This window comes from Cynocephalus volans, chromosome 5 (assembly GCF_027409185.1).
Source record: "Cynocephalus volans isolate mCynVol1 chromosome 5, mCynVol1.pri, whole genome shotgun sequence".
Taxonomy (NCBI): domain Eukaryota; kingdom Metazoa; phylum Chordata; class Mammalia; order Dermoptera; family Cynocephalidae; genus Cynocephalus; species Cynocephalus volans.
In genome coordinates this window covers 37259670-37286999 of record NC_084464.1, presented here as the reverse complement: position 1 = coordinate 37286999, position 27330 = coordinate 37259670, and the positions used below count along the sequence as shown (strand labels likewise).

Here is a 27330-nt window from a genome sequence, read left to right as displayed (position 1 = left end):
ACAGATCTACTGGTGACACACTTCCTCAGTTTTTATCTCAGAAAGCCTCTATTTCTTCACTTTTGAAGGGTAATTTGACTAGATATAGAACTCTAGACTGATGGGGTTTTTTGGTATCAACACACTAAATATTTCACTCCACTCTCTTCTTATTTACATGGTTTCTGACAAAAAAATCCAATGCAATCCTTATCCTTGTTTCTCGATACATAAGGTGTTTTTTCCTCTGCTTTCTTTAAAGCTTTTCTCTTTTTTTTGGTTTTCTGCAGTTTGAATGCTACATGTGTTGAAGTGCAGAAAGCTGTTACCCCCAAATACGGTGCTTGGACATGTTGGAACAAAGCAGCAGCCTCAAGGTCTCTCTGACCTTCTTCCCCCTCCCTGTCACTCTCCAAAGCACAGGATGAGCTGTTCCCTCATGATACAACAACAATTACTTCTAGTCCTTTCTCTGAGTTTTCATTAACTTAACTCCTACCACAGGAAGGAAGACTGGAGTCTGTCAACACACCTGGACTGACTTTTGTCACAGAACATTGTCTTCTATTTCAGTCCCATTCAGTATATTGAAGAAAATCATTTACCAATCACTGTCTAGTCTGTGGGCCAAACAGACTTTGTTCTAGGCCATTATACACTCTCTGGGCCCATGGCGTCCTCCTAAGAATCATTTATACCTACATCCCAGTTTCCCTTTCCCCATGAAGATGGGGGTAATCTCTGTACCCCACTGGAAAATTGGGAAATTACTCTCTTGTGATTCCCCCATGCATTTCCTCTCCCAGCACATTAAAATGATAAAGTAGTAATAAAGTAGCCTTTTCTTCATATTAGTCTCTCTTTATTAGTTGATTTTTCAGAGAACTTTCAGGGCTTGAAGGAGAAGTTTTCACTTGGCCCCTACATATGTTTATATGTTTTGGGTTTTTTTTCTGGTATTTATCCTGCTTGGTGTCCTCTGAGCTTTCTGGATCTGTAGTTTAGTGTCTGTCATTAGTTTTGGAAACTTCTCAGCCGTTATTACTTCAGATGTTTCTTCTGTTCCTTTCTTTTCCTTCTGGTATTCCCATTATGTGCATGTTATATCTTTTAAAATTGTCCCACAGTTCTGGGATAGTCTGCTCTTTTTTCTTCTTCTTCCATTTTTTTTTTCTTTCTCTCTCTCTCTCTCTTTGAAATTCAGTTTGGAAAGTTTCTGTTGAATCTTTAAGCTCAGTGATTCTTTCCTCAGCTGTTTTCAGTCTATTGGTGAGCTCACCAAAGGCATTTTTCATTTGTTACAGGTTCTTGATCTCTAGCATTTCCTTTTAACTTTTCCTTAAGATTTTTCATTTTTCTGCTTACATTACCCATCTGTTCTTGCATGCTGTCTGCTTTTTCCATTAGAGCCCTTAACATATTTATTATAGTTATTTTAAATTCCCTGATAATTCTAAAATCTGGGTCATATCTGAGTCTGCTTCTGATGCTTGCTTTGTCTCTTTCACACTGTGCTTTTTCTTGCCTTTTAACATGCCTTGTAATTTTTTGTTGAAAGCTGGAAATGATGTATCTGATGGAAAGAACTAAGGTAATCAGACTTTTAGTGTGAGGTTTTATGTTAATCTGGCTAGCAGATAAGCTGTGTTTAATGTCTGCTGTAGCTGTATGTGCCAGAGGCTTCATTTCCTCTAGTGTCCTTGTTTTTGTCTCCCATGTTATTTTGGGGTTTTCCTAGAAACTCTTTTTTAAGTAGTGTCTGCAGCTTGCCCAGTTGTAATCCACTGTTATTTTACTTGATCTGGTAGTAAGATGTTAGGGATGGGGAGCATTCTATAATGTTATGATTAAATTTAGTTAGTTTTATTTTATTTTTTTTAGTGGTCCTGGGTTCCTAGATATGACCTTCAGAAATGTTTCCTAATCTTCTTGTCCCCCTCCTCTTTTTAAGACAGAAAGGCTAGAGGGTGCTTGATGGTCTAATTGTCCTTCCTCAGGTCAGACACAGTTCAAGTAAAGTAGTTTCTCTGGCTGGTAGGCCTTTGCTACAGAGAACAGAATGCTCTGGGTGTATTTCAGAATGGTTACTTACTCCCTTCCCCTTGCCAGAAACATGAGGACATTTTTCTTCAATCTCTACTGTTGAAGTAAAGATTTACCTGATGAAGCTTCAGGAAGTAAAACCCATGAAAGTGTTGGGGCCTCCCTACGACTGAACCCCTAAAGGTTTTCAGCTCTTAAGCTAAGCCACACTAAGCCTCCAGTGATTTATCAATTATTTAAGTGTTCTTATGAGTTACTGACTCCACTAGCCCCCACTCCTGGTAAACTCACCTTGGCTATGATTCACTGTAGTTCTCTATCTGTGCCTGTTTCTCCAATTTTCAGGGTGACAGTTTGCCCTGTGACCTCAGTTCTCTGATAAATCTAAGAAAAGCCAATGACTTTCTGTTTGTTCACCAATGACTTCCAAGCTCTTTATGTGTTAAATCTGAAAGCAGAAACGTGGTTTCTCTAGAATAAGCCTTTTGTTCCAGGTGACTAATATCCTTTTAGAAAGTATAAAGATATTGATAACTAAAATATCTACTCTGACCAGGTCAGCTAAATTATATTGCCTTGGGAAATCTGGGATAAGCCAGCAATCACATCTGCACATTACCATAAAACCGTTTTCAGACATACAGTCACCAGAAAAAGGAAAAATTAATCTAAAATGCTTCTTGTAAACCCTACCCTAGATTCCTGCATGTAAAATGTAACCTAGTAACAATCTAAAATCTTTATATGTGTACTAGCTAATAGAAAAACTGAGGTAATGATTAGGGGGCTGTCTTCTTCTCTCTCTCCTTTGATTTGCCCCCTTTCTTGTGATTATAAAATGCTAAGCTCTGCTGGTCTTCTCTAGAGTGCATTTCTCAGGGCAAACTGACCTATGTGTTTACTTGGTTGCAATCATCATACTGGCTCAATATATCCTATGCTTTGTATGTTTGGCCTCAATTTCTTTTAGGTCAACAATATCTAACATTTGTATGTTGCTTCTCGTAAACTTCATTTCACATATAATACCTCACTGGATCCTCATGGTCACCTTAGGCAAATTACTTAGTCTCCCTCTCTTTCATTTTTCTTATCTGTAAAATAGGGATAAAATAAAACCTATCACATGGGCTTATTTTAAAGGTTACATGTATTAATTTACGTAAAGCATTTAAAACAATGCCAGGCACCTAGTAAGAACTATTTGTTAAGTGTCAACTAAACACAGTTATTGTGTACTGCTATTTGAATGCTCATCCTCTCCGAAACTCACATTGAAACTTAATCCCCAATGTAACAGTATTAAGAGGTGAGGCCTTTAAGAGGTGATTGGGTCATGAGAGCAGAGCCATTCAAAGACAATGGGTTAACAGATTAATGGTTTATCACAGGAGTGAGTTACTTAGAGTGGTTCTGTTATAAAAGCCAGTTTGGCTCTCTCTCATACGTCCCTCTTGCCCTGTGATGACTTCCCCTGTGTTATGATACAACATGAGGAACATATCAGAAGCCAACCAGATGTGCCCGCCTGATCTTGAACTTCCAGCCTCCAGAACCTAATTTTCTTTATAAACTACCCAATCTCTAGTATTCAGTTATAGCAACAGAAAATAGACATATAGCTAAGACATATAGCTTTATTTTTCTTACTTATATAGATTCAAAAAACTAAAATTCAGAAAAATCAAATAACTTATTGAAGGTTACAACAATGAGAAGAGTTTGATTTGAAGTCAAATCTTCTGAATCTACATCTTGGATAATTTCTTTTGCATATCACAGCTTTCTCTTTCCCTACCCCCAATGTTATTTATTTTATTCCACAAATGACTAAGAAGTATCATGCCAGGCACTTTGCTAGCTGCTGGGAAAAAAATGGTGACAAAGTACACAGGCTCTGCCTTCAAGGAGCTCACAGTCCATTAGGAGAAAAAAATATGGAGACAGGTAACTTAAAACAATGTCACAAGGCCAATGACAGAGACACACAGGAAATTCTGAGATGACCACCCATGGAGAAGAGGAAAGGGGCTCTGAGAAGTCTTTCTGGATAAGCTGACACTTGATTTCAGTCTCAACAGACATGCATGGTAGTAGAGGAAGCATGACACGTTTAGAGTAGAACAGAGATTCACAAACCTTACAATCAGCAGGAGAGTGTGTGAAAACACAAACTGCTAAGTCCTACCTTAGTGTCTGAGGCTTGAGAATATGCATTTTCTAATGAATTCCCTGAGGTAGAGTAAAACCAAGAGCTGTTAAGAGATGAAGTAGGAGGCAAATAGGAGGCAGGTCCTGGATAGAATTTCATGCTGTGTTAAGGAGACCAGGCTCTATTTATCCTGAAAGCCATTAGGGAGGGTGGAGTAAAGGTTTTTTAGTCTGCTCAGATTTACCATGAAACATAATGGCTAACTTTGACTGCAACATGGAAAACTGACAAGAGAAGGCAAACATGGCAATAATCCTGGTGAGAGGTGATTGGCTTGAAGGAAGATATCTGTAATCAGAAGAGAGGGGAGAGAGCTAATGAGGAGACTCATGCAATAGAATCAGTAAATTTGGTGACTGATTGGTTAAGGGAGATAAGGAAATGTAAAGGCAAGCTTGGGAGACTGGATAGAGGGTGGTACCACACCAAGGAGAGAGAACAAAAGAGGAGGAAAGATTTCAAAGATGCTCCAAATAATACCATAGTAAGGGTGGAATAGGCTTCTTCAGATGGGAATACATGAGCATATCTAAAATGGAAAGAAAGGCAGCCACAGAAAGAGAAGGATGAAGAGCCTGGACAGCAAGGGAATGACTCAGGGCATGTTTCCAGCACAGAGCAGAGATGCTGGGGGCAAGGCCACCCATGGATGGCTGGGCTTTCAAGGAGGAGTCTCCCGACATCCTCTGAGTTTGCCAGAAAGGAGGCAGATATGGGTGTGGATTTAGATACATATATAGACAAAGATGGTGAAGTGAGATCTCAACAATACCCTAAATTTCTTGATGAAGAATGGAGGCAAGGTCCTATCTGTTGAGGATAAAGTGGAGGCAGGTTGTGCAAAGTGACATTCAATTCCACACATTCGTCAAAGAACAAGCAGGAAGTTACCTGTGCTTAAGCTCTGGCATGTTAAGGTTATAAGAACATTATTTTACTCCACTTAAATTCCATGACAAGTTTTAGTCTTCCTTATTTTATTCCTCCCCAGTCATGCATTATACGAATTGTAATTGTGAGAATATGAGATAATGTGGGGAAAAAAGCTTGTAAAATAACAAAGTATTGTTCATATGTTGAGAATCATTTTTAACACAATTTAAACTTGAATTTATGGTAACTAAGCTATTCATTTTTCAATACCTTTTGCAGAGCCTCTTCTGTTTTTTCAGGGTTTGTTTTTAGGGCTTGAGAGGCATCATACATAGGAATTGGCATAAACCTCAACGTGTAGTTCCTAGAATAAGGAGAAAATAATATAATCATTTAAAAGTAACTTCCTATTACTTTACTTCAGCACTCTTTTTTTAAAAAAAAAAAAAATCCAAAATGATAGTTGCAAGAGTAGCTCAGAAAATTCTAAATCACCAGACCATCTTAGACCACTAGACCGCAGATCGGCCTTCTTTAACATCCACACGGGTGGCACCATGAGCAACCTGGTTAATTCAGACGGTCTTACAAAACTAACACAAGCTTTGAGGAATGTGCCTTTGTTGTTTTGTTTTCAGTTTCAAAATTACATCAAGGACAGACTTTTCATACTGGGACTGGAAAGATGCACTCAGAGAAAGCCTAGGGAAAAACTCCAGCATCAATTTGCTATGTGGTTTTTAGATGTGAATGTAGCTGGGTCACCACAATGATTATGTGTGACAGCCAACCCAAACTGGAAGGGGCAAAAAACAAAAATAAAAATAAAACATTTACTTGTAAAGCAAGGCCATTAGCATCCACAAAAACAGTCTGTTCAGTCTCTGGGATCCTTTAAATAAATAAGCCCATGACAAGGGACTGTCTTCAGAAAAGCTGCTGGGGAAGGGTTTCCTCCCTGGCTAAACACTCTGACCTCTGCAGCCCTTTCAGTTTGCATTCAAGATCAACCCAAGTCCAACAGCCTCTAAAAACCAAAGGAAGCCAGGTGGAGTGCTATGTTCACAAATTACCTCATTGCCACTGGCCAGATGATTAGACACCAGAGTGCAGGCATGAGACATTTTTGTGTGAGGAAAACACTCAGAACTCTGAATCTGGGCCACCACATTTGATCCTGACCCTCTACAAATTTCTGCTTGTCCAGACCCGACTGTTAACACCTGCTCCCCATCACAAATTCTAGCATTGGAGACGTTTTCTCTCTCCCACCCCAAAATGCACCTGTTCATTTCTACAACATAGTGTTCAAGAAGAATGACCTTTTGGGTCACTTGGTGCAACTGGGGTATTCTCCTAGCGCACTGGAATTGCATTCAGCTGCCTTGCTTCAAGCCTCTGAATAGTAATCAGCACTCATATGGGATTCTTACGGATATTTACATGACATCTAGTAGAAGAGTAAATTAACAACTAATTCCTAAAACAAGGCACTAATAAAAAAAAAGAAAACAATCATCTTAATAGTAGTAATCCAGATGAGTATTATTTAATAGAAAATACATTCATCCAGCTTATAGAGAGGCTTAATGTAAAATAATCAGAGAAGGCCGTTATTTCTATAACTTTTTAATTTTTATCTTAGATTTGTTTTATCAAAATTGTTTTTGTTTGTTTTAAGGGGAGCCAGCCAACCAAAACTAAGAGACAATATGTCTTTTTTACAGCCTTGAAGATTTTCCTTCCCCTCGTCCAATTTTTATCATGTCACAGACCAGGAGAGTTTATATAAACCAAATGTGATTTTGAAGCACTGGCACCTTGGAGCACAGCGGAGATAATACACTGAGATCCAGGGAATCCTACTGTCAATCTGGAAATGCTGAGAATTGAGTGTGTATGCTCCTGGCTTCTCCCAAACACCAGTCTGGGCTGGCAGTCTACAACACATCAGGATGGCAACTGTGCTGTCAGCACCCACGTGCAGCTATATGTAAATAAATGTTCCCATTGAGGTTTTTGTGGTGCAATCGGAGTAATCACAGGTTGTTCTGAAGTCACGGAAGGCCTTGGGAGAGGTGGGCATGGTGGCTGGATGGTGTAAGCAGCTTACTCATATTTAGTGATGGCCTGGGGTCAGTACAGATAAAGGGCCAAGGGACTGAGTCTTTGTGAACTTGCAGGGGCAGCAACTTTGATCTCTTGGCTAAAGGAGAGCTACAATTTAGAATTGGAAAACTTAGAGACTATTTATTTTAATCCTCTTGCTTTATGAAAATGAGCGTTCAGAGACTTAAAATGCTTTGATAAAGATCACAGGCTTGTTGGTGACAGAACTGGAGACTGAATGGAGGGTTCCCAATTCCTGGTCTACGATTGTATCCACAACACCATATTGGGCATGGGAGCTCTTCCTAGGAGGCCTCACAAATAGAAGGAAATCTGGGAAAACACAAAACCATGACCGTTTCCTCCTCCTTCCCAGGGAAATGGCTTCTATGCTGCTCTTATTGGTCCCTTATATTCCATCCATATTTTATAGCCTCTTGTTTTTAATGTTATAAATCTGCTTTGACCATTTCTGCCTTTACGAGGACTGAAAAGCCCAGAAAAAAAGATAGCTAGTATCCTTTTCAGCCATGTCTACTATTATTATTTTCTCATTGAGTTTATTGGGAAAGTAAATTTGACAAGAAACGATAATTGCAGGCTTTAGTTACTGAGGCAGTAAGGAAAGCCTTTTACAATCATGAGACAAGTTAGCCCTGGGCTTACCATTCATTGATTTTACCTTTATTTTCTCGATCTCAACTTTCTTCTCACCTCTGGATTCAAAGTTGTCACAATGGGCAAAAGAGCAAGACCCAGTGGGAAAAGATAGTAAAACCACAAAAGGGGGACGAAACAAGGCGACCATCATGTGGCCCCTGCCCTGTGATGTCATTAATCCTCACAACCATGAGGTGTCTTTGGCAGAACAGGCATCTCTGCCCTCATCTCAAACACGAGGGAACTCCCACCAGGAGAAAGGTTATGTCTTCCAAGGTCCCTTGGCTGGTTATCAGCAGACTAAACTCAGACCCAGATCTTCGGATCCCCAATCTACTGCTGATTCTATTACCCCACAGAAGACAGAGACACTGTGTGTTTGTCCTTTTCCAGAAAGAATCCTAATTAAAACTTACTTTTCCATAGCAACAGCTATATCTTGAAAGCCTTGTGCTGTGATGTTATTCTTGTCCCATATTACAGTCCTGTTTGAAAACCAAACCATATAAATGATCAAGACACTTTGGAATGGAGGAAATCATTCTCCCGTTGAATATAAATCTCTTGTAGGCAACACTGTCAAGCTTTTACAATGGTATTATGTGAGCAAGAAATAATATTCACCTTCACTTCAAACAAAGCAAGGATGAGCATTTCCCCCAACATTATATTATTAAACACATTTACTGCTTGGGTAGTGTGGGAAAACCGTACTGAAAAGCAATAGCACATACATTATATGGCCATCACGTAACCTAGTTTTACTAGCCAGAAAACTCAAAAACTTGATTTCTCTAATATTCTCCCAGTAGTATTCTTGAATTCATGTCTGAGGCTGAAGCTATTTACAAAAGATACTATACAGCCCCATGCTCAACAAAAAGAATTTCAGGCTCGGAAACTTTTTTCATTCTCAAAAACGAGACAGAATCTGTCATATTTCCTGATATTTTCAGTTCTCTGACGTGTGATTAGCGATTTTAGGAATTTCACTGCTCTGCTGGCAGAACCTCAGTTACTATAAATAGGAAGTTGTTTACTTTTTAAACAAAATCTATTCTGGAAGAAAAGTATTATTTTACCTTCAGAATGTATACACTTCAGAGGTATTTTAGGATTGTCAGTTCACCCTGACACATAGAATAGTTATTTGTCTGGATGATTCCAGCCTCACCACATTCATTGCTTTCCCTTCCTAATCTCTATGACCTTTTTTACATACATAGTGACCTTCAAAGAAACTGCTGCAGTTATCGGCTTTTGGCTTCAGTTTAGACAGAAGGTTCAGACTCCGTCTCATGCCAAAGAGTAAGGAAAACATTGGGCAAGTGCCCTTGAGGAACAATGTGCATTAACTCTTCATTCACCAGACTGCTGGACTGGGAAGCAACCCCGAGCTCTCTAGATGACAGGTGGCAACAGGGTGACCACACAGCTAGCCAGCCCTAAGAAAAGCAGTGTTTGGGACACACTACAGACGAAAACTGCTAAACAGGACAGCTAGCACCCAACGTGACTTTGCCTTTGAACTAGCAGACCTCCGTGTCCCTGTGTTTGAAGTCTTTATATTGGCAGGGATGGAGGGAGTGGAGGAGAGAAGACCTTGGGTTCACAGCCAAAGACAGGAAAGCCCCTTGTGTCATTTCTTCACACTGCCCAGATCTGCTCACTTAGTGCTGCCTGCAAGACCCTCCTTGCTTCTCACTGCCTTTACCCACACATCGGTCAGCTGTCAACACCGAAGTGAAACAGGAAACTGCGACCTTTGGAAACACTTTTAAGACAACAGTTTGAAGGAACAGCTATATCTAAATTGGGGAACACCCTCCCCAGTATCCTGACAAAAGACTTGATATGGTCACCTCTTCTTCCCAGCTGGCCCCATGGGAAGCCCAGGCTGCCCTTGGACACAGCCAGCTCTCTAACGCCTGCCGTTCAGAATCTTCGCCAGGCCTTCCTCATGAGGAGCACCCTCTCCTCAGGGCGAGGGTGGGGCTGCCTACCTGAGCTTGGTGTTGATCTGCAGCGCTTTGGCCAGCATCTTTGCTCCCATGTCCCCCATTCCGTTCCCACTGATGTCCACTTTGGTCAGGGAGGTGTTGCTTCCCAGGGCATTGATGATGATGGTGACCTCGGTCTTGAGTTTGGAGTCGGCCAGGGACAAGGACTGCAGAGGCTGTGGGGAAAATACACACAGCACTCAACAGCCTCATCAAAGCAGCAGCCACTCTCTACCACCCATTTCGTGGAGAATCACAGGGGATGTGCCTATAGCGCTGGGTTTGGTTTTGCAACTGGTGCCTAAAAGACACTGATGATTGGAACCTGAAAGTTCTGGCATAAAATGGACGTTTGGAGTCAAACTTGGAGAAATGTGTTTTAATGCCGAATACCTGCTGCTTCTGCTCTAAGGGAAGCCATGGAAAGATATGTAGGGTGACAGATGCCAGCTCTGTTTAAGTGAAGAATAGGATGAGATAAATAAAGACACAAAAATTTCTCAGCTTCAATATAGTTACACTGTCCCTTTTTACCCACTGTATTTTTATACAAGGTGAAATGACACCTTAAAATACTAAGCAAGGACAAATGCAAAATAAAAACCAGCCAAGATTAATCACAGCTGACAATGATTGAACAATTACTATGTTTAACCACTATTTAAGCTTTTTACATGTACTAATTCACCTCGTCTTCCCAGTAAACCAATACTTAGGTGCTATTGCTATCCCCATTTTCCAAGCCGGAAACAGAAAGGTTAAGTGACTCAACCAAGGTCACTCAGTTAGAAAGTAGCTTAACTGGGATTCAAATCCAGTTTGAATGGTATGGTCCCAGATTTCATGCTGTTACCCACTATACCATATTGCCCCTATCAGCTTATCCTAGATCTTTTTAATCACCACCCCTTAACTTCATCTTAAGTATCAATCAGAAGGTACATCTAGAATGAAAATTTAAAAAGTCAAATTGTGTGACTTTTTTATTTTATCATAAACTGTATGGCAAACTCAAACCAGCCCACTCATTGTCTATTTAAGCCAGAGACTGAAAGCTATTTGGCCTGGAAGAAAGTTTTGTTTGGCCTGCATAGACTCTGACAAAAAAAATTAATAGAGCTTCCTACTTACACCCAACTCACTTTACTTGTGTATGTTGCTTTTCTAGCCCTGTGAGCATTTGAGTTTGCAATCCTTGATTTAAGCCACAACTGAATTAATGCAGTGGGTGAGAATTCTAGGTTAACCACAATGAACCAATGTAGCTCCAAAAGTCAGAATTCAGTCCTCCCTAAGGGGTGTGGAGGTCTTCTGGGTTGCTTGAGGCAGTCTATATTGGCCTAGCCACACTAAATTCTATATGCTAATTCCATATGCAACTCCAACATTACATGGAAGGGGGACACACCAGGTTCCAAGTTCCTGGGTGTCTACATGATGGCCCCCGACACACAGCCTGGGGTGTATCTGTGTGTGCTCAACCACTGAAGGCTGACTTCCAAAGCAATACCTGAAAGAGGTTTGTCTACCAAAGGGCTGCAGGAGACAGGATGAGGGTGTTGATGGTTTCAAGACTCAGATATCAATAAAGCATCATTATATGTTTGGTTAGTACCAAGTGACTAATGTATATTTATTGTCCAAATTTGACCGTGTTTTCCACACTTACTACATCTAAGGTAAAATCAAAACGTAATATCATATTAATCAGAATCAAATTTATAAAAGTTAAATGGCTTGATAAGTATTAGGCCACTAAAATCTTAGTCAAAAAGCTTGCGTATGTTTAGACTCAGGTAGGTTTAGTGATGTTGCTTCAACTTTCTTAACATCCTACATTCAGGTAAATGGGGGAAAATACTAAAAATGCTTCAGACTCAGGAAACTTAATGTTTTAAACAAAAACAAATGCAATATTGCTTTAATAAAAAGTTATAATCACATCTCTCATCATTTCAATAAACTCTATTTAACTAATACAAAAATAATGTGTATGGCTTCTTCCTAATACTGAAAAACTTCCAACTCTCCAAACTAGCAAGCACCAATTCCAGTGCTATCCTCAAATTCTAACACATCTCAGTTAACACTTAAAAATAATAGGCAGAGTCATTAATGCGAACAGAACAGCCTGGATTACATGCATATTTATAAGGTCATTCCTTCTTGATTTATTGCACTTCCATGTAGCATTACTATTTGAAATCTTACTATTTCTTTTCATAGCTGAACATGCTTAATCTGAGAACCTGTCTCCTGGACATGGGCACTCTCAGGAGAAACACATTCTGTTTTACTGGGTACAACATGGTTTATATGTAATACTTCAGAACAAGATTCCCTGTCATCGTGGTCCCTCAATGTTACCGTCTCACCACTCTGGGTGCAGCAGCCTGAAAACCACTGTCTATAGCTGCAGGTGACAATTGAGCCCACGGGCATATAGGTTTTCCAACAGAACAGAATGTGCAATACTGGGCAATAAAGCATCCCATGGGCTCTATAACACAAGGTCAGAATGTAAAAAGCAAAAAGATTACTTTTATATATGCAAAACTCTTAAATAAAACAAAAAATAAACCCAATCATACCAGTTATTGGTGAGAATTTTTGTAGTCACAATACTCAACTCCTACTCATTTTAAATTGTTTTGCACATCACTGACTCAGAATTAGGAAAAAATCAGAAGAATTTCTTTTCAGAAAATTGCTTTCTGAAAAAGCCATCTATTTTTCAATGACATAAATATAAAAAGTATTTCATTGTACAGCATTATTAGCAACACACTATTCAAACTTAAAATGAGAATATTCACATTTACATAGCAAATTTTATCATCTGCAAATATGTTTTTACGTATGTTTTAACTATCAAGATTATCTTTAAGTAAGAGACTTCCAAAATTATAGAAACAGTTTGAAGATCCTTGTGTATTAAGCAAAGCATGAACTTAATAAGTATACCTTTTGTAAAATATAAATTTTCCTAAATTATGTGCTAAGGAACAAATATTTAGGGATGAATACGAGGCATGATTCTGCAATATTGGCTTCCCCAATCTTTTAAAACTTGGCCAATACTGGAAAATCAGAAAACCAAATAAAGCAGAGTGGTGCAAAGTCAAATTAAATTTGTAAAACAAACAGCATAAATTCTGAAAAATGTAAGTTACATTCTAGTTATACCCATAATTTTAATAACCAAGCATAAGAGTAACAAAACAAGGGATTTATTAGCAAATGAGGACAGAGTGCTTGAATTCATTAAATAATAATGATTTTCATTTTCTACTCCCAGGTTGGGAATTATACCCACACAATGAAGAGGCATGAGAGCAGAATTTTCTGCTGCCCACCAGTTGAGAGCTCCTAGAAGATGTGTGGGAAAGGGCAAGCAAGGGAAGTTAGTCTCCATCCTGCTTGGCCCCTTAGCTTTCTCAGCAAAGTTAGCTTACAGCTGTAATAGAATTTGCTGTTACCTGGTATGAATTCAAAAGGGAAAATAATACTTTTTCAAAATGTGACATACCTCATATGATTAATAAGAAATTACCCCCATGACCTGCAAAAAAGCTACAACAAAACATGAATAATGTGACTCTTCATAGTAGGAATACAAATTTATTTGGATTTTAGCAACCGTAAAAGCTGAGTTTGGTGACCAAATAGACCTTGGAGAGGAAAGGGACAAAATCTGAAAGAGCATCAGTAAAATACAAGGTGTGACACACCAGCTCTAAATTGCATGGCTTCGTGGTAGAGTGCTTCTTACTTTGTCCGTAAAATACCTTTTCTTTTTCCTGATGCATTTTAAAGGGCCGCAAAATAGGATACTATTTGAAATTACATTTCTTTACCCTACCCTTAATCTTGGTCAAAAGCAACTAAAAGGGATAAAAACAGAAGGAGGATACCAGAGCTCAAGCAGCAACTTAAGACATGGGGAAACTTCCTTAGTCTCTTGCAACTCCGCATAATTATTAGATGAAATTCAAATCAGCAATATGATGTTTCTCAGCATTATATAAGGTCATAAAGTCAACTAGATTGTAAAAATTCATGACTGCAGATTAGTTTATTAGCTGAAGTTAGGAAACAGTAAGGTTCATTAAAAGATAGGCTCAGGAGGTCAATTTATACTTCTTCTAATCTATTAGTTACAATCTTTCTTTAATTGGTGATGAGTTGAATGAAGCAAAGCATAAGTACATTTTTAATGCATTCTACAACTCTACTAAAGCATAAGCATTTACTCCATTAAAAAAAAAATAAGAGAAAATGTGCATACACCTAGATAAAAATTATCTGAAAGTATTTAAGCATTAATCAAGTAGAAATAATCAGTAAGAATGGCAACAGAAGATTCTAATCAAATGTGTTTAAAAAAATACTCACTGATTCTTCGTCTTGAATCATCTGTACTAAGTTGTCCAGTACAGGTGTCAGATTTCTAAAGAGATTTTAAAGATGCGGACAGTGGAATCAAATCAAGAGCTTTCAGGAGGCTGGTTATTTTCATCATTGTCATATAAAAAAATTCAAAACTCTTACTTGGATTTCATATTATTAAAATTTTTGCCTAACGCCAGGTGTTGTATTGATCTGTTTTTACTGAGCCACACTATTAAGGTAGATAGGTCAGATTCTAAACCTGGAAAGAATCAGAATAAGTAGAGAATCAAAACACATGTGTATAAATGAATTCTCAGCTAGAACAGAATTAAGCAAAGGTGACAGGCAGTTGGCTGACTTCCTGTACCACTCCGAGGGCCCTGGGATTTTTAATGTTTTATTTTCAAAGGAACTCTTTGCTCTCTTTTCATGTCCTATTATTTCACAGGGATAAACTCATTCTCTACAAAGACTTATCTAAATCTCCTATTCAATCAGTCGCTAAACAAAGTCAGCAGAAATTGGGAATAGATGGCAGAAAGTTTCATCTCTCCTATCATTTTGGGACAGATTCCCACATACTATTCACTGGTAGGTAACTGGAGTTAAATTTGTCTATGTAAATTTAACAGGTTCATACTAACATGCTACTACAGTCACCAGAAATGAAGCTAATAAAATAAGCTTCTATTTTATTATCACCAAGAATGCAAAAGGTTGGGCTCAGGCCTTTATCAATGCATGGATTTTTTTTTTAACTGAGATGTTTTACTGCACAGACATTGTAATATTTGACGAAGGAATCAACTTAGTAAGACTTTGGCAGAGATTCATTCCAGAATGAACTTTATTGTTAAATTAAAAAGCCTTATCAGTCAAGAAATGAAATATTTTTATTAAGGTATTGTCTAGATTAGCTGGAAGATTATTTCCCATTTACTAACTTGCTTCAAATAATATTTCAGTTTCCTTTCTGATTTCTGACTTACCATTGTCAGAGATGTCTAAACTGGTGATGTTGTGGATCTCAGCAATGCAGCCTTCTAATACTTGAGCACCTCCTGATCTCAGCTAGAGAAACACAAACCAAACATAAGGTAAAGTCTTCGCCTTACTAGTGGTATAACCAAGAAATAGTCCTAAAATAAACTTAGTACCAAAGGAAAAGTCAAAGCCTATCAGCAAGAAAGCTATTATCAATATTAAAGAGCCGTCACTAGTCATTGTTGCTTTTTCCTATACCATATGACCCAACACTAAATCCTAAAATCATTAGAAAAAGAAACAGAGAAAGAAGATGGAGACCACCCAGGTCTGCCACTAGCAAGACAGTGGATGTCAAGCCACAAGAACTTTCTTCTAACAAATCCCTTTTACACATAAGAAAGTTACTGTTTCATTTGATTTGATTATTTTTGACTTCAAGATATAAACTCTACCCAAGTAACAGCAAAACCACCAAAGACAACAGTGACTTACTTTGAATGTCAACCACTTCAGAAAGGATCCATCCCTAACTGTTGTATAAAAATGGGAGTGAGGTCTCATGACTATAAAGTAGATACTTGATAATTAAAAATGATTACAAAATAATTTGTACAAACTCTTTGAGCCATAGAATAAAAACATGTTGGGTTAATCAAAAATATTATTATAATGGTTGGCTTAAGGCAAAACTAAGAGGGAATCATTCTCATCTCATTTCCTAATTTATTTCAAAGGGAAAGACAACCTGAAAAACCCAATACTTTTCACATTTTCCTATGAAACCAAAGCATATTTTACAGGTCACAATGTCTTTTTGTTTTCCATTTGGCAAATATTTGTTGAGGTCCTACTCTGTGTAAAGATGCAATGGTATGCAAGCTATGGCCCTTTTGTAAGTAAATAAACTTTTGTAAGTAAGTAAACTTACTGTCTAATGAAGGAAAAGAAACTATTATTTATTGGGAACCTACTGTGTACCAAGCAACATGGCAGGTCCTTTATTCATGTAGGAAAATTAAAATTTATATCAATTTTTATACCAAATTTATAATACAAAGTGCTATTTTCTACTTGTTCAAGTTTTCATGTAAGAATTTTAAAAATTCCCATTTCACTATTGCTGATTCAATATTTTTACGGTGCCTTGGACCAAAATCTGCCAAATTCTCTGGCCTCTTTGCAAAGATTTTTGGGATTGCTCTTTATTCAGGAGTATTTCAGTTCGTGTGTTTAAATTTGGCTGTTCCTACTTTCTAAGGTGACAGTAGATTGCTCTGAGTGAGGTAACTAGGGTGAGCTTGGAAGGGGAGTGTCAGACCGAGGTAGATGTCTCAAAGAGACTCTTCTACATATTCAGGGAAACCGAGACCAATTTCCACAGCTGAAGAGCTTCTAACCCAAATGCGTGAGCTGCTGTCAGGAGGTAGTTGTTGGCTCAGGAGCTCTCCAGCCTACCCAAGTGCCCTCCCCAGCCCTTCCTCAGCACCCTGCTACTCAAAGTGTGGTCCACAGACAGGCCCATCTGCAAACAGTTTGTTACTGGTCTGAGAAGAATCAGCACAGAAATTTAGTATAAATATTTTAGAAATCTTAGTAGTAACAATTATAGGCTTATTGCATCTATTAATAAAAATTGGATTACATATTTTAATGTCTTTCTAAATCTTTCTAGTAATTTATTATTATTATATTCTATAAAGGTATTGGTTTTAATAGATTGGAAATTACAAAGAAACCAAAAAAAAGGGTTTTCATCAAATATAGTTTTGAGAAGCACAGTGTTCCAGATCACAACTTATTAGTACTTGAAGAAGTAAATGTATATGTAGACTACATCAAGGTAAAGCAAAAACTCATTTAAGCAAACACTTCAAAGAAACATAATTTGGTTTTCAGAGCATGAAAAAAGATAAACATAAGTGCATAAGTCTTTACAATGGCATATTTGCTAATAGTGATTTCTCTGTTGAGAAATAAAATTTCTGCAAGAAAATCTCTATGTCCTATTACTGTACAGTAAAAATAGCCCATTTATAGAAGTAAAAAATACAACTAACATTTAAGTTCAGCATTTAAGTGTTCAATTCGGCTTATATTATGAACTCTTTACTGATAATATTTGTAATATATACACATAAATCATTTTTCAATGCTTAAAAAAATTCAAATATATCCTAATTTATTGATTCATAAAGTACTTACACAATGGCCAAGCTAAGGAAAGCCAAAGGAGAAAAAAGCAAAAGTTGTTATCAGCAGTAAGAAGAACAAGAATAAAGAAGCTGAAATCTATCAGCACATAATGTAGAAAAGCAAAGTCAAAAAAAATACTTCTAACCAAAATTTTGTCCCAAAACAAAAATAAAAAGTTTAAATAAGAAAATAACTGATCTTCAGTTACCGAGAACATTCAATTGAATTCGCAGGTTATTAGATGCCTAAAATTCCCCAAAAGGTAAAGGTTTCCCAAAACAGTAAAAGCTTTTCCATTACTGTAAATGAAAATCCTTTTAAATGAATTTACATAATTAGAGGCTGTGTCTGCATGTGTGCGTGTAAAACTGGTTTTTAAATTACACTCATTTGGATCCCACACACTAGCATTATCTAAAAGAAAGCAAGATCAAAGAGAAGTGAATGTGACTGAACCACTGAACACATTTTGAAATGTTAAAAATAAAATCACATTTCTTTCAAGAGAGTTGTTTTCTCTCACTCAAGGAAGGTGGAACATTTCAGATGTTACTCATAGTTCTAAGTGAAAAGTTATATCTAATACTCAAGTATCTATAATGGGGACAAGGGAAGCAAAGAAAACTAAGATCTAGAGAGAACTTTTAATAATTTATTTTCCTTCCTCAAGATCATTTAAATCTGATTTAAAAGGATGCAGCAAAAAGAATGAAATTAGGGCTGGCCATTAAGTCAGTTAGCGCAAGAGTTGTTCTAACACCAAGGTGAAGGGTTCAGATCCCTGTATTGGCCAGCTACCTATCCCCCCCCCCCCAAAAAAATTAAAAACAAAAATGAAATTAAAAATAAAATAATCCCCAAATTATCTACTTTTCTTCTAAAAGGAGTTCCAATTTTAATTTTTATCCTGGAAAATTTTCACACATAAAACTGAATAGTGTGGGTTTCTCCAAGGAGAGAACAATTAGACAACATCCAGTTCAAAATGTCCAACTGTTAGTAGGGTTTGATGCCAAATGGCAATCTAGCACCTAAAAAAGACATAGGTAAATACAGCCATTTTCAAAGTGCAAATAGTTGCTTCATATGTAAATCCTGACACATAAACCATGCGCAGTTGTGCATTCCATACCTGGCCTGATAGGAAAGTAACAGGTGAGAGGTACAACAACGACCCTCACCTCCAGGCTGGTTGAATGACTATCAAATTGAATGGAATTGCCTTGATAGCTTCTATTCACTTGCTGCAATGTCCTGCTCATTCCAAGTTTTAATATTTGGTGTTCTTTTTCTACTCATCATCAAACGTAATGAATCATGGGATAATCTACAGAAATGTTTCCCCTTAAAGGAACTAACTCCCATAGCCACACCTGCAACTAATCCTCAGCTGTAGTTAGCCTTTGCATCTTCTCTGAAGTATCAGAGATTTTTCTCTCTCATTTGGAAGGAGACTAAGCTTGAAGAATTCAGTGCCAGCATTTACCAATTCTTCTCTCAAGGTATGACAATGAAGTAATAAGATTTTCTAAAACAGACCAGAATGCATAGATCCATTGCTTCCTTCCAGGTAGATGAGCACATGGGGAGAATACACGTGACTACCAACCAACGTCACTATGAGCACGTAAAACAGTTTTGAAACTCTTTTTTTTGGAACTAACCTTGAGGACAATGGAACACACATTCCTTTGAACACCTGTAATGATGCTTAATCCTTACCCTTTGAGAGTGAATTAGGATCAGCCACAGGCCATGCAGAGGCAAATTTGGCCATGGAGGGTAATAGTGTTTTGTCAAAAAAACAGGTGTGACTATAAGTTGATGAGACTAATTCTTCTTGAGAGATATCAAATAGCATTGAAGGCAATTCCAAAACAAGTTTTGGTCAAGATAGAATACTTACAAAGCTTCTAAATAAAAATTTAGAAAGGTAATACAGACCTATGCTGCAAATGCTGACACTGAAAATAAAGCTGCTCCACAGTAGCCCCTTCTCCCCAGATAATGGCTCACACATGCTGGGCCTGGCCTTGTGGCACTGTGCCAAATTCTATTCCCCAAAACTGTTATCATCCCCATGGCCAGGTGAGAAACAGGCTGCAAGAAGGTAAGTCACCTGAAAAGCCATGTAATTAAGCCAAGTTTCAAAGGGGCCTTTTTGATTCAAAAGTGCCCACCCTTTGCTGTGATACCCTTTTGCCTCCCATAAATACTTTGAGTCATTTTCTTATACAAAGGAGATTCAGAACTAAAAGACCAAGGGAAAGAAAATGAAGTGATAACATAATCGATGTGAAACACCTTAAGGGACACAGATGTTTTCTGTGTAAGTATAGAAGTTATACTTACATTCTATAAATGCAACATAAATTTCAGTATTTACCACATTTTCCTTCACAGATCCAAAAGAATACAGACCAAATTTTGGGATTTAATTCCCCAAATAACAACAACAACAATGTTTGTATTGTAGGAAAGCAACTTCATAATTTATAAATACCTGCATGTTCCTTTTTTTTTTTTTTTTTTAACAGCATAAAGCGTAAATCTCCTCTCTCATTCCAATTAATGAGTGTGAAATGCCTCTTTGAGAGGAATACAGAAATACTCTGAGAACTACCAGCCAGCTCACCAGGAAAGGTGAGAACGAACAGTAATGGAACCAGCATATGGTAAAAACAAAAATAATTTGCCCAACTAAATTTATTGCACGCTTCCCTATTTAGGCCCTTCAATCTCTACTTTCAAGGTTACTTTCCTCTCTCCTCCCCATAAACTCAATTACCATCTTAGATGGTGATCTTTTTACCTTCTATGACACCCCTACAAACCTGATTTTTTTCCTTACTGAGAAATGAAGTGAATCTGGATCCAAAATTCTATATAGATGCTTTATATTAAAGTTAATTATTTCTTTATAAATATAAAAAGACTTCAAGGTATTCCACAATCGTTCTTTTTCATGGGTTGGGTAGACTGTGTTATTAGGGGCACCTGTAAGAGGCACCAAACTCTGAAGGTGCCCACATCAAAAACTGCAGGACAACAGCTGTCCAACACTGTCCAGCACTGTGCTGCAGACATTTGACTCATCCCAGGTCTGTCAGCCCTCATCGTGAATCAGTCATCCCTGTGGAAGTGACCTCTCAAGATGATGGTGTCAAGGAGAAATCCCATTCCTCACCACCTTTTGGATTTTAAGATTAGATTTACATGAGCATCAGAGAAAGTTAAGCGCTAAATTCTTCCATGATTTTGACAGGTATGCTAAGAGTGAAGTGGGTTGTGTCTACTGTGACTAAATAAAAAACACACAAACAGGAAATACACGTATGCATGATTTTAAATTGCCAAGTTAGTGAAAGCTTCTTTCTGAGAGCATTACACAAACTCCAAAGTACCAAATACAGATGATTAAAGACTAACAGTTAATACTCAAAGTGCCAAGCATTCTAATATGAATGATATTGAACTCCAAACACCTTTGAGGGGTGGTCTACTACATCATGAAGAGGAGCAAACTGAAATCTAGTTAAATTTGGACATCTAGCCCTAAGAAACAAAATGTGACAAAACAGTATAAAATAGTGTAGAAAAATAATTTTAGTGTTTCACCAATTTTATAAGCAGTAATATAATGTGTGACTTTACAAATGTGGTCACCAGTACTGGGATTCAAGCTATATAATGGTAGAAGAACCTGGTACTAACATACATTTAAGGCTTCCCCATCTCAGCAGTATCAATTTATCATATAATCCATAAATAAAAAGCCAAAATAGAGTTGGCATTACCATTATTAATCCCATTATCAGAGATTAATCATTTGATCTAGATTCCTGCCCTAATAAAAAATATACATATAAAAAAATTAGACTACTAGCAATTAAGTTGAACCTTATGAAATTGCTGATAATCTGCAATTTTGACCTACAAAAATGTCAATTTTTATATGGTTCACCTAATATAACTGTCTTTGAAAGTTATTCCCAACAGATCACAAAGAAGTTTAAGAACAAGGTGTACAGCAATATAACACAGTGTTCTTTGGGCATATGACCCCATCAACTTATTTGAGAAGGAAATTTCTAATCATATTTAACATTCTAATAATTGCCACTATTGGTATTACTATTAACAACAGGCATCAGGACAATGTATTTCTGTTATGGTTCTGCCATTAGTGAACTGGATTTTTTCAGCTTCTTTAAACCTCAGTTTCCTCATCTACAAGTATGGTAACCAGATGATCACTTATGCCCGTTCTAGCTGTCTCAAAGAATTAAATGAAAGACACTGGATTGGTAGCAGTCATGACATTTAATCAGAATAATATAACCACATTATGGGTCACTGCTAATTCAGTAGTTTGATCTGATAGAGCAATAAAGTTGATACCAATTTGCTTTTTTTGATAGAATAACCCTTCCCATCTGCCTCCATCTCCTCCCTCGATAAAAAAAAAAAAAAAAAAATTCATTATTGGCATGTCCCTAAGTAAAGTTCTGGTAAACAAATGATTAATTCATATTACCAGAGTTGGTTTCTACTTTATATATAGTCTGTCTTTATAAATGAAAGATCATTGATTTGCACATGAAAATTCCACAATGCAAGGTTTTTTAGAAATTTTTTGTTTGCTTTTTGTTGTTCTTTTTTTTTTTTTTACTTTTCTTTTTTCAAAACAAGACAAGTAAATTACAAAGTTGGTTTCACCCCAGCTTGAAATTAATGAAAAAAATCCTACACTAAAAACTTATATGGTACAATTTCAGACTTGTACAGTTTCCAGAATTTTCAGAGAGGTAAAGCATTAATCTTCCATATTTAGTATTGGCTTGGTGCCTGGCATTTTGTTACGAGCTCAAGGAAACACAAAACAAAGTGCAACACAAATACTGCCCTCCGGAAAGTTACAACCGAGCTGGGCAAGTATGCAGGAGCCAATTTAATAACTGTGCAAGGTACTATGTGGTCCACTGTCAAAATGCATGTCACCATCAAGTGCTAGCCAACTAGCAAAGAACAAGATCACAAAGGGCTGAAGCAGTCAGGGGAGAAATTCAGCAGACAGAGTGACAGACAAGAAAACAAGTATAAACAACCTTTATGTGTACCACATACTCCAAAGAAGCACTTTTCAAAGAGCTCCTTTAAACCTCATCACAACCCACTGAGGTACTAAAATTCTCTCCATTTTGCAAGCAAGAAATGCAGATTTAGCACCATCAACCAATTCATCCAGGATTGCACAGCCTAGGAGTTTGATGCATGTTTGCAGGAGGTTGAACTTGAGCTAGATTCTCAAAGAAAGGGAAGCCTTGGGGAGGAAGAGGAATATAGTAGGAGTGTTCTTGGAGGTGAGAACAGTGGACAGAGAGGCCCGGGTATAGGAATGCGGACACTCCCATCTCCACTCCTGAGAAGTGATAGAGTCTGACATGGGGGTAAAGTCAGGCTCTGAATAGGCTGAGTGGTTTGCACCTGGGGATTTTCTTACTAATCCCCACACTAACTAACTGTTTTAAAATAGTAAAAGTTTAGGCACCCTTCAAAATGAGAGGCTTTCATTCTATGGGCTCTTTGATAGGAAGTGTTTGGAATTGCTGTAATTTCGAAATGCATTTTAATTTTCCTGTTTTAAATCGAGATACTAAAGAGTAAAACTAATGACAAGACAGACATTCTCTTCAACACTTTACAAATCCAAGTTAGGTCATAACATTTGTCCCAGGCAATGAAGGCTGGATGTTACATTTGCATGATGGTAAAGCTAGTTTATGACTTTCCATCTCAAGGCGTCAGCATAAAATACTTAGGCAACAAACACCAAGAACAGAAAAAAAGCAAGTCATTAAAAACACACTTGAATGCTTTCTGAATGATGTTCGGTTGCTGTTTGTAGATAAAACCCACAAAATACGGAACATCAGAAACTTATATAATGTACATTTTTATGCTTCATTTATACCCTGTGGAATCATAGTATCACACTTTCTCCAGGAAGAAGACAAAGCGATTTTGAGGCTATTATCTATCTATTCCAGTGCACAGTCTAAAGGTATTCTTACCTCGCAGTTGCTGAGATCAAGAGAAACCCCCTTCAAGCTATGATTACAAGCCAGGCCCAATAACAGTGCTCTGAAGGGAGGAAATACACACATTAGATACAAAATTCCATACAATGCACCCCCCAAAACTATGTAAGCACACTGAATAAAGCCTGGAGAAAAAAGAATGCCTTCTCTGAATCACAGGTCAAGCATCAAGCACACTCGCACTTTTTATAATGCAAACTGCATTTCCACCTCCCAACAACAGTGAAAAAAATGATGCTGCAGCATTCTTCTGTCTGATAGGCAGCAAGTCCATCACAAATGCAAAACCTGGTAGGACTGCTATTCCTATGCAAATAAACCAACAGCACACCTAATTGCATATTGAAATTAAATTGTGTTCATCACAGATAAATTCCCACCTGCATCTGCTTGAGAACAGCCTTAATAATGTTTAGAATATTATTAGGCAACTGTTATTAGAGTAGCAAAGTAAATCTTGTTTTCCCTAAGGAATATGGTAGTGAGGAAGTCAGGCTCCACAGTATTACAAGGATATGAAATTATATCCAGATGAGTATACTGAAGACCTAAAGAGGTGGGTGGGCAAGGATATAAAAGCACTGGAGATAAGAAGGCACACATCTTGAATTTGAGTTCAGGATCCTGCCTGTCTGGCTACGTGCTGGGCCACAGTGAACCACATCACCACTCTGAGGAATTTTCTCATCTGCAAATTGAGGAGACTGGACTCATCACTCAGATCTCATATCTCTCTAAGAAAATGAATTGATACCACTTTTACAAGTCAGTCCTATAAAATCCAACATCATTGAGCAAGCTTGAAACAAAAAACGCACACAGGCACACGCACCCATTAAATTACACTGAATGAACCAAAGGCCCTAAGTTGGGCTTTGTGGGGAATACAAAGATGAGCATGAGAAGGCTCCTGCTCTCAAGCAAAAGAGACAAATAATGTGAGTAAATAACTACAAGACAAGGCAGACTGTGGTAAGCACTGGAAGAGTGGAACCCAGGCATCTGCTACCCGGGCTTGACTGCCTGCACTCCATGTTCCCAGGGAAAGGACCTCCACCCAGCATTCTCCAAAAATCCTCCAGGGTAAGGGTGAGATGAGACGGTAGGGAATTTTTTCATGCCCAAGTCTCTGAGATGTTCTCCTTCCAGCCATTCTTTGGCCTCCCCTGCTGAGAGAGATCCCCAGTGGTGGCATGGAGGTGAGTGCCATTCTATTTGTTTTCTAAATCCAGCTCATTAATGCCTTATCCTTAAACACTGTCCTATGAGAAAGGTTGGTGTATCTCATCTGTACACATGTTCAATTACTAAATTTCTCCTCCATAAAAAATTGTTTTCCCCTTTCTTTTGGGGGGCAGTATTGAGCCACTGAAAGTACAAGGACCATCTTCAGGTCCTGGCTCTATTACTAACAGGTGGGTGACCTTACACACATCACTTTTTTGTGTTCTCCACAGTAAAATGAGTGAGGTAGGACATTACCAAAGAGGTCCCTTATATTTCCAATTTATGCCGAGTTTCAAGGACTTAGCCACATATTTCAACATTTCATTTTTACAATGCTTAGATGGAAGAAAAATATTTCCTACTTTTTGTACATGTAGATTAAGGTGAAATAAATGGGGTGCTTGAAGATATTTAACTGCAGAAGGCCAGCGATTAGGAGGCAACAACTCACGAGACAGTAAAAATAAATTACCCATACAAACCGTCCTTAGTAAAATAAAACAAAACGAACGACCACAACAAAGCCTCGTGAGCACTGGGGGAAAACTACAGCACACCGTGTTTTTATCTTAACCTAGTGATGGCAGAACTGTCTTAACTGTCTTGTTTTTAAGGAACCCCAAATTAAGTGGGAAACTTCTGATATTATACCTAACAAAGTGTTCCTATCAAAGGAAGCCGTGTTTCTTTAGCTTATTCTCTCATGGCTACTGATACAAAAGCCTTCGAGAAACAAGGGTCGCCTCCGCCCCTCTTGGTGCACTGGGGGGGCAGCAATGGGGTCAGGAAGAGGACTGAGCCCTGTTCGCCCCCTTCACTGGGAAGGCCTCCCAGCTCACTGCCCCCTCTGTGCAGTCCTGCTTTCCTTCCTCTCTCCATTCACAGGTGGAAATCCCAAGAGACATCCTAATAGAAACCCTACAAACTAATCTCTATCTCAAAGTCTGCTTCCCAGAAAACCCAACCTGCGACAGTGAATTTGGGCAAATTACTTAGCTTCGCTGAGCCTCAATTTCCACAAATGTAAAAATGGCGATGATGATACCAGCTGCCCACAACTGCTGTCAGCACTAAGTGTGACAGTCCATATACAAGCACCCAGTACAGTGTCTAGCTTAGGGTAATACTTTGCAAATTCTCCTCCAGACCTCCTGTCTCATACATAAACTTGAGCACTTCAGCTTGGTGAAATCTTTTCAAATTATCATATCACATTAACTGTGCATATGGAATTTTGTTAACAGAACGTTCAGCCATAAAGACTTCCTCACATTAAAATTTTTACTGAGTAAAATACAGAGCTGAAGAGACTGCTGATTAAAATTATTCACATAAATAACAACAGGTCCAAGATTTAACGATTACAAAATTTCTTTGAGGTACATTATTTATAGGTATATATCTATAATAAAGTACAGTACACCAAGTGTTGTGTTGTAGAATATTTCATAAAATCAATTACATTAAACAATGAAATGTGACTCTATATTACACAGAGGTCAAAAACATTGAAATAATTAGAATACCATGTACTTATCACTAATGCTACTTTGAATATGCTAATCTCCTGCTGATACACTGTGAGGACAAGGTTTTGCTTTCTATTCAGTGCCCTCGTAGCATCCAGCACCCTGCAGATGCTCAATAAATATCAAAACTCATAAGTAAATGAGTACAATTAAATTATAATGAAACTCCTTTAGAATACTTATTCTGATAGGTTTCTTAACAGAAAAGCCATATTCTGAAGCTTTTTATTATTTATGGCTGTTGGATTTAGAGACCTCTGATATATTAATTCAACATTTTCGAAAAAAGCCTGCTATAACATCAGACATTTTCTTAGCACTTGACTGAATCTACCTTTCTTGAAGTCACCCATTGTTTTAGTCATATGGTACTATATAGAATCAAGAACTTCACATCTCTCAAAAAAAAAAAAAAAAAAAGAGGAGAAAATGCAATTTATAAGTTAGGTGAAGATTAATTTTCTAGTAAAATGAATAGCAGACATTGATTTTAACATTTCATACAAATTACAAGGAAAAAATTAAATGCTGACTTACATGTTAGCTGGGGAAAAGAGAATTCTGTGCATACATTTGAGCATATCTGACCATGTACATAATCACAACTAGTTGAAAATATCTTTAGACTCAAAGAGAATTTGACTCTACAGTCCTTGTACACTGAACTTTTGATTCTTTCTGGCGATGGTGAACAGAAATCTCAAAAATAACAAATTATTCTCAAACCTCAATTTAGCTAAAAATTTTAACTTCACTAATACACCTACACTGGCGATATTAATCCAAGACATAAATTGGCTGCCAAGTAAATATGCCAAACAGCCTATACTGACCTGGGTAGTTCAGGAACCAAAGCACCTAAAAGTTGATTCTGTTACATACATACAATGTGTACCAAGTTTGATTATTAGTAGTAGAAAATTTAGAATAAACATTGATTAGCACACACACACACAAAGAATATGCCTAAAATGGACTGAACAGAGGTTAGTATAAAGGCAGTGTCTACTGCCAAGGTCACAAAC

General features: G+C 37.7%; 1 protein-coding gene across 1 annotated transcript in view; it reads right to left on the bottom strand.

The window, feature by feature from the left end:
- CARMIL1 (capping protein regulator and myosin 1 linker 1) overlaps positions 1 to 27330 on the bottom strand; it is a 171405-nt gene that overhangs the window by 79807 nt on the left and 64268 nt on the right. Inside the window, exons 16-23 of the mRNA XM_063098227.1 lie at positions 23523 to 23592; positions 17458 to 17469; positions 15258 to 15339; positions 14428 to 14527; positions 14272 to 14326; positions 9880 to 10052; positions 8293 to 8361; positions 5378 to 5471 (exon numbers count right to left, since the gene is read on the bottom strand). Of these exons, the coding sequence (XP_062954297.1) occupies positions 5378 to 5471; positions 8293 to 8361; positions 9880 to 10052; positions 14272 to 14326; positions 14428 to 14527; positions 15258 to 15339; positions 17458 to 17469; positions 23523 to 23592 (655 nt within the window). The remainder of the gene's footprint in view (positions 1 to 5377; positions 5472 to 8292; positions 8362 to 9879; positions 10053 to 14271; positions 14327 to 14427; positions 14528 to 15257; positions 15340 to 17457; positions 17470 to 23522; positions 23593 to 27330) is intronic.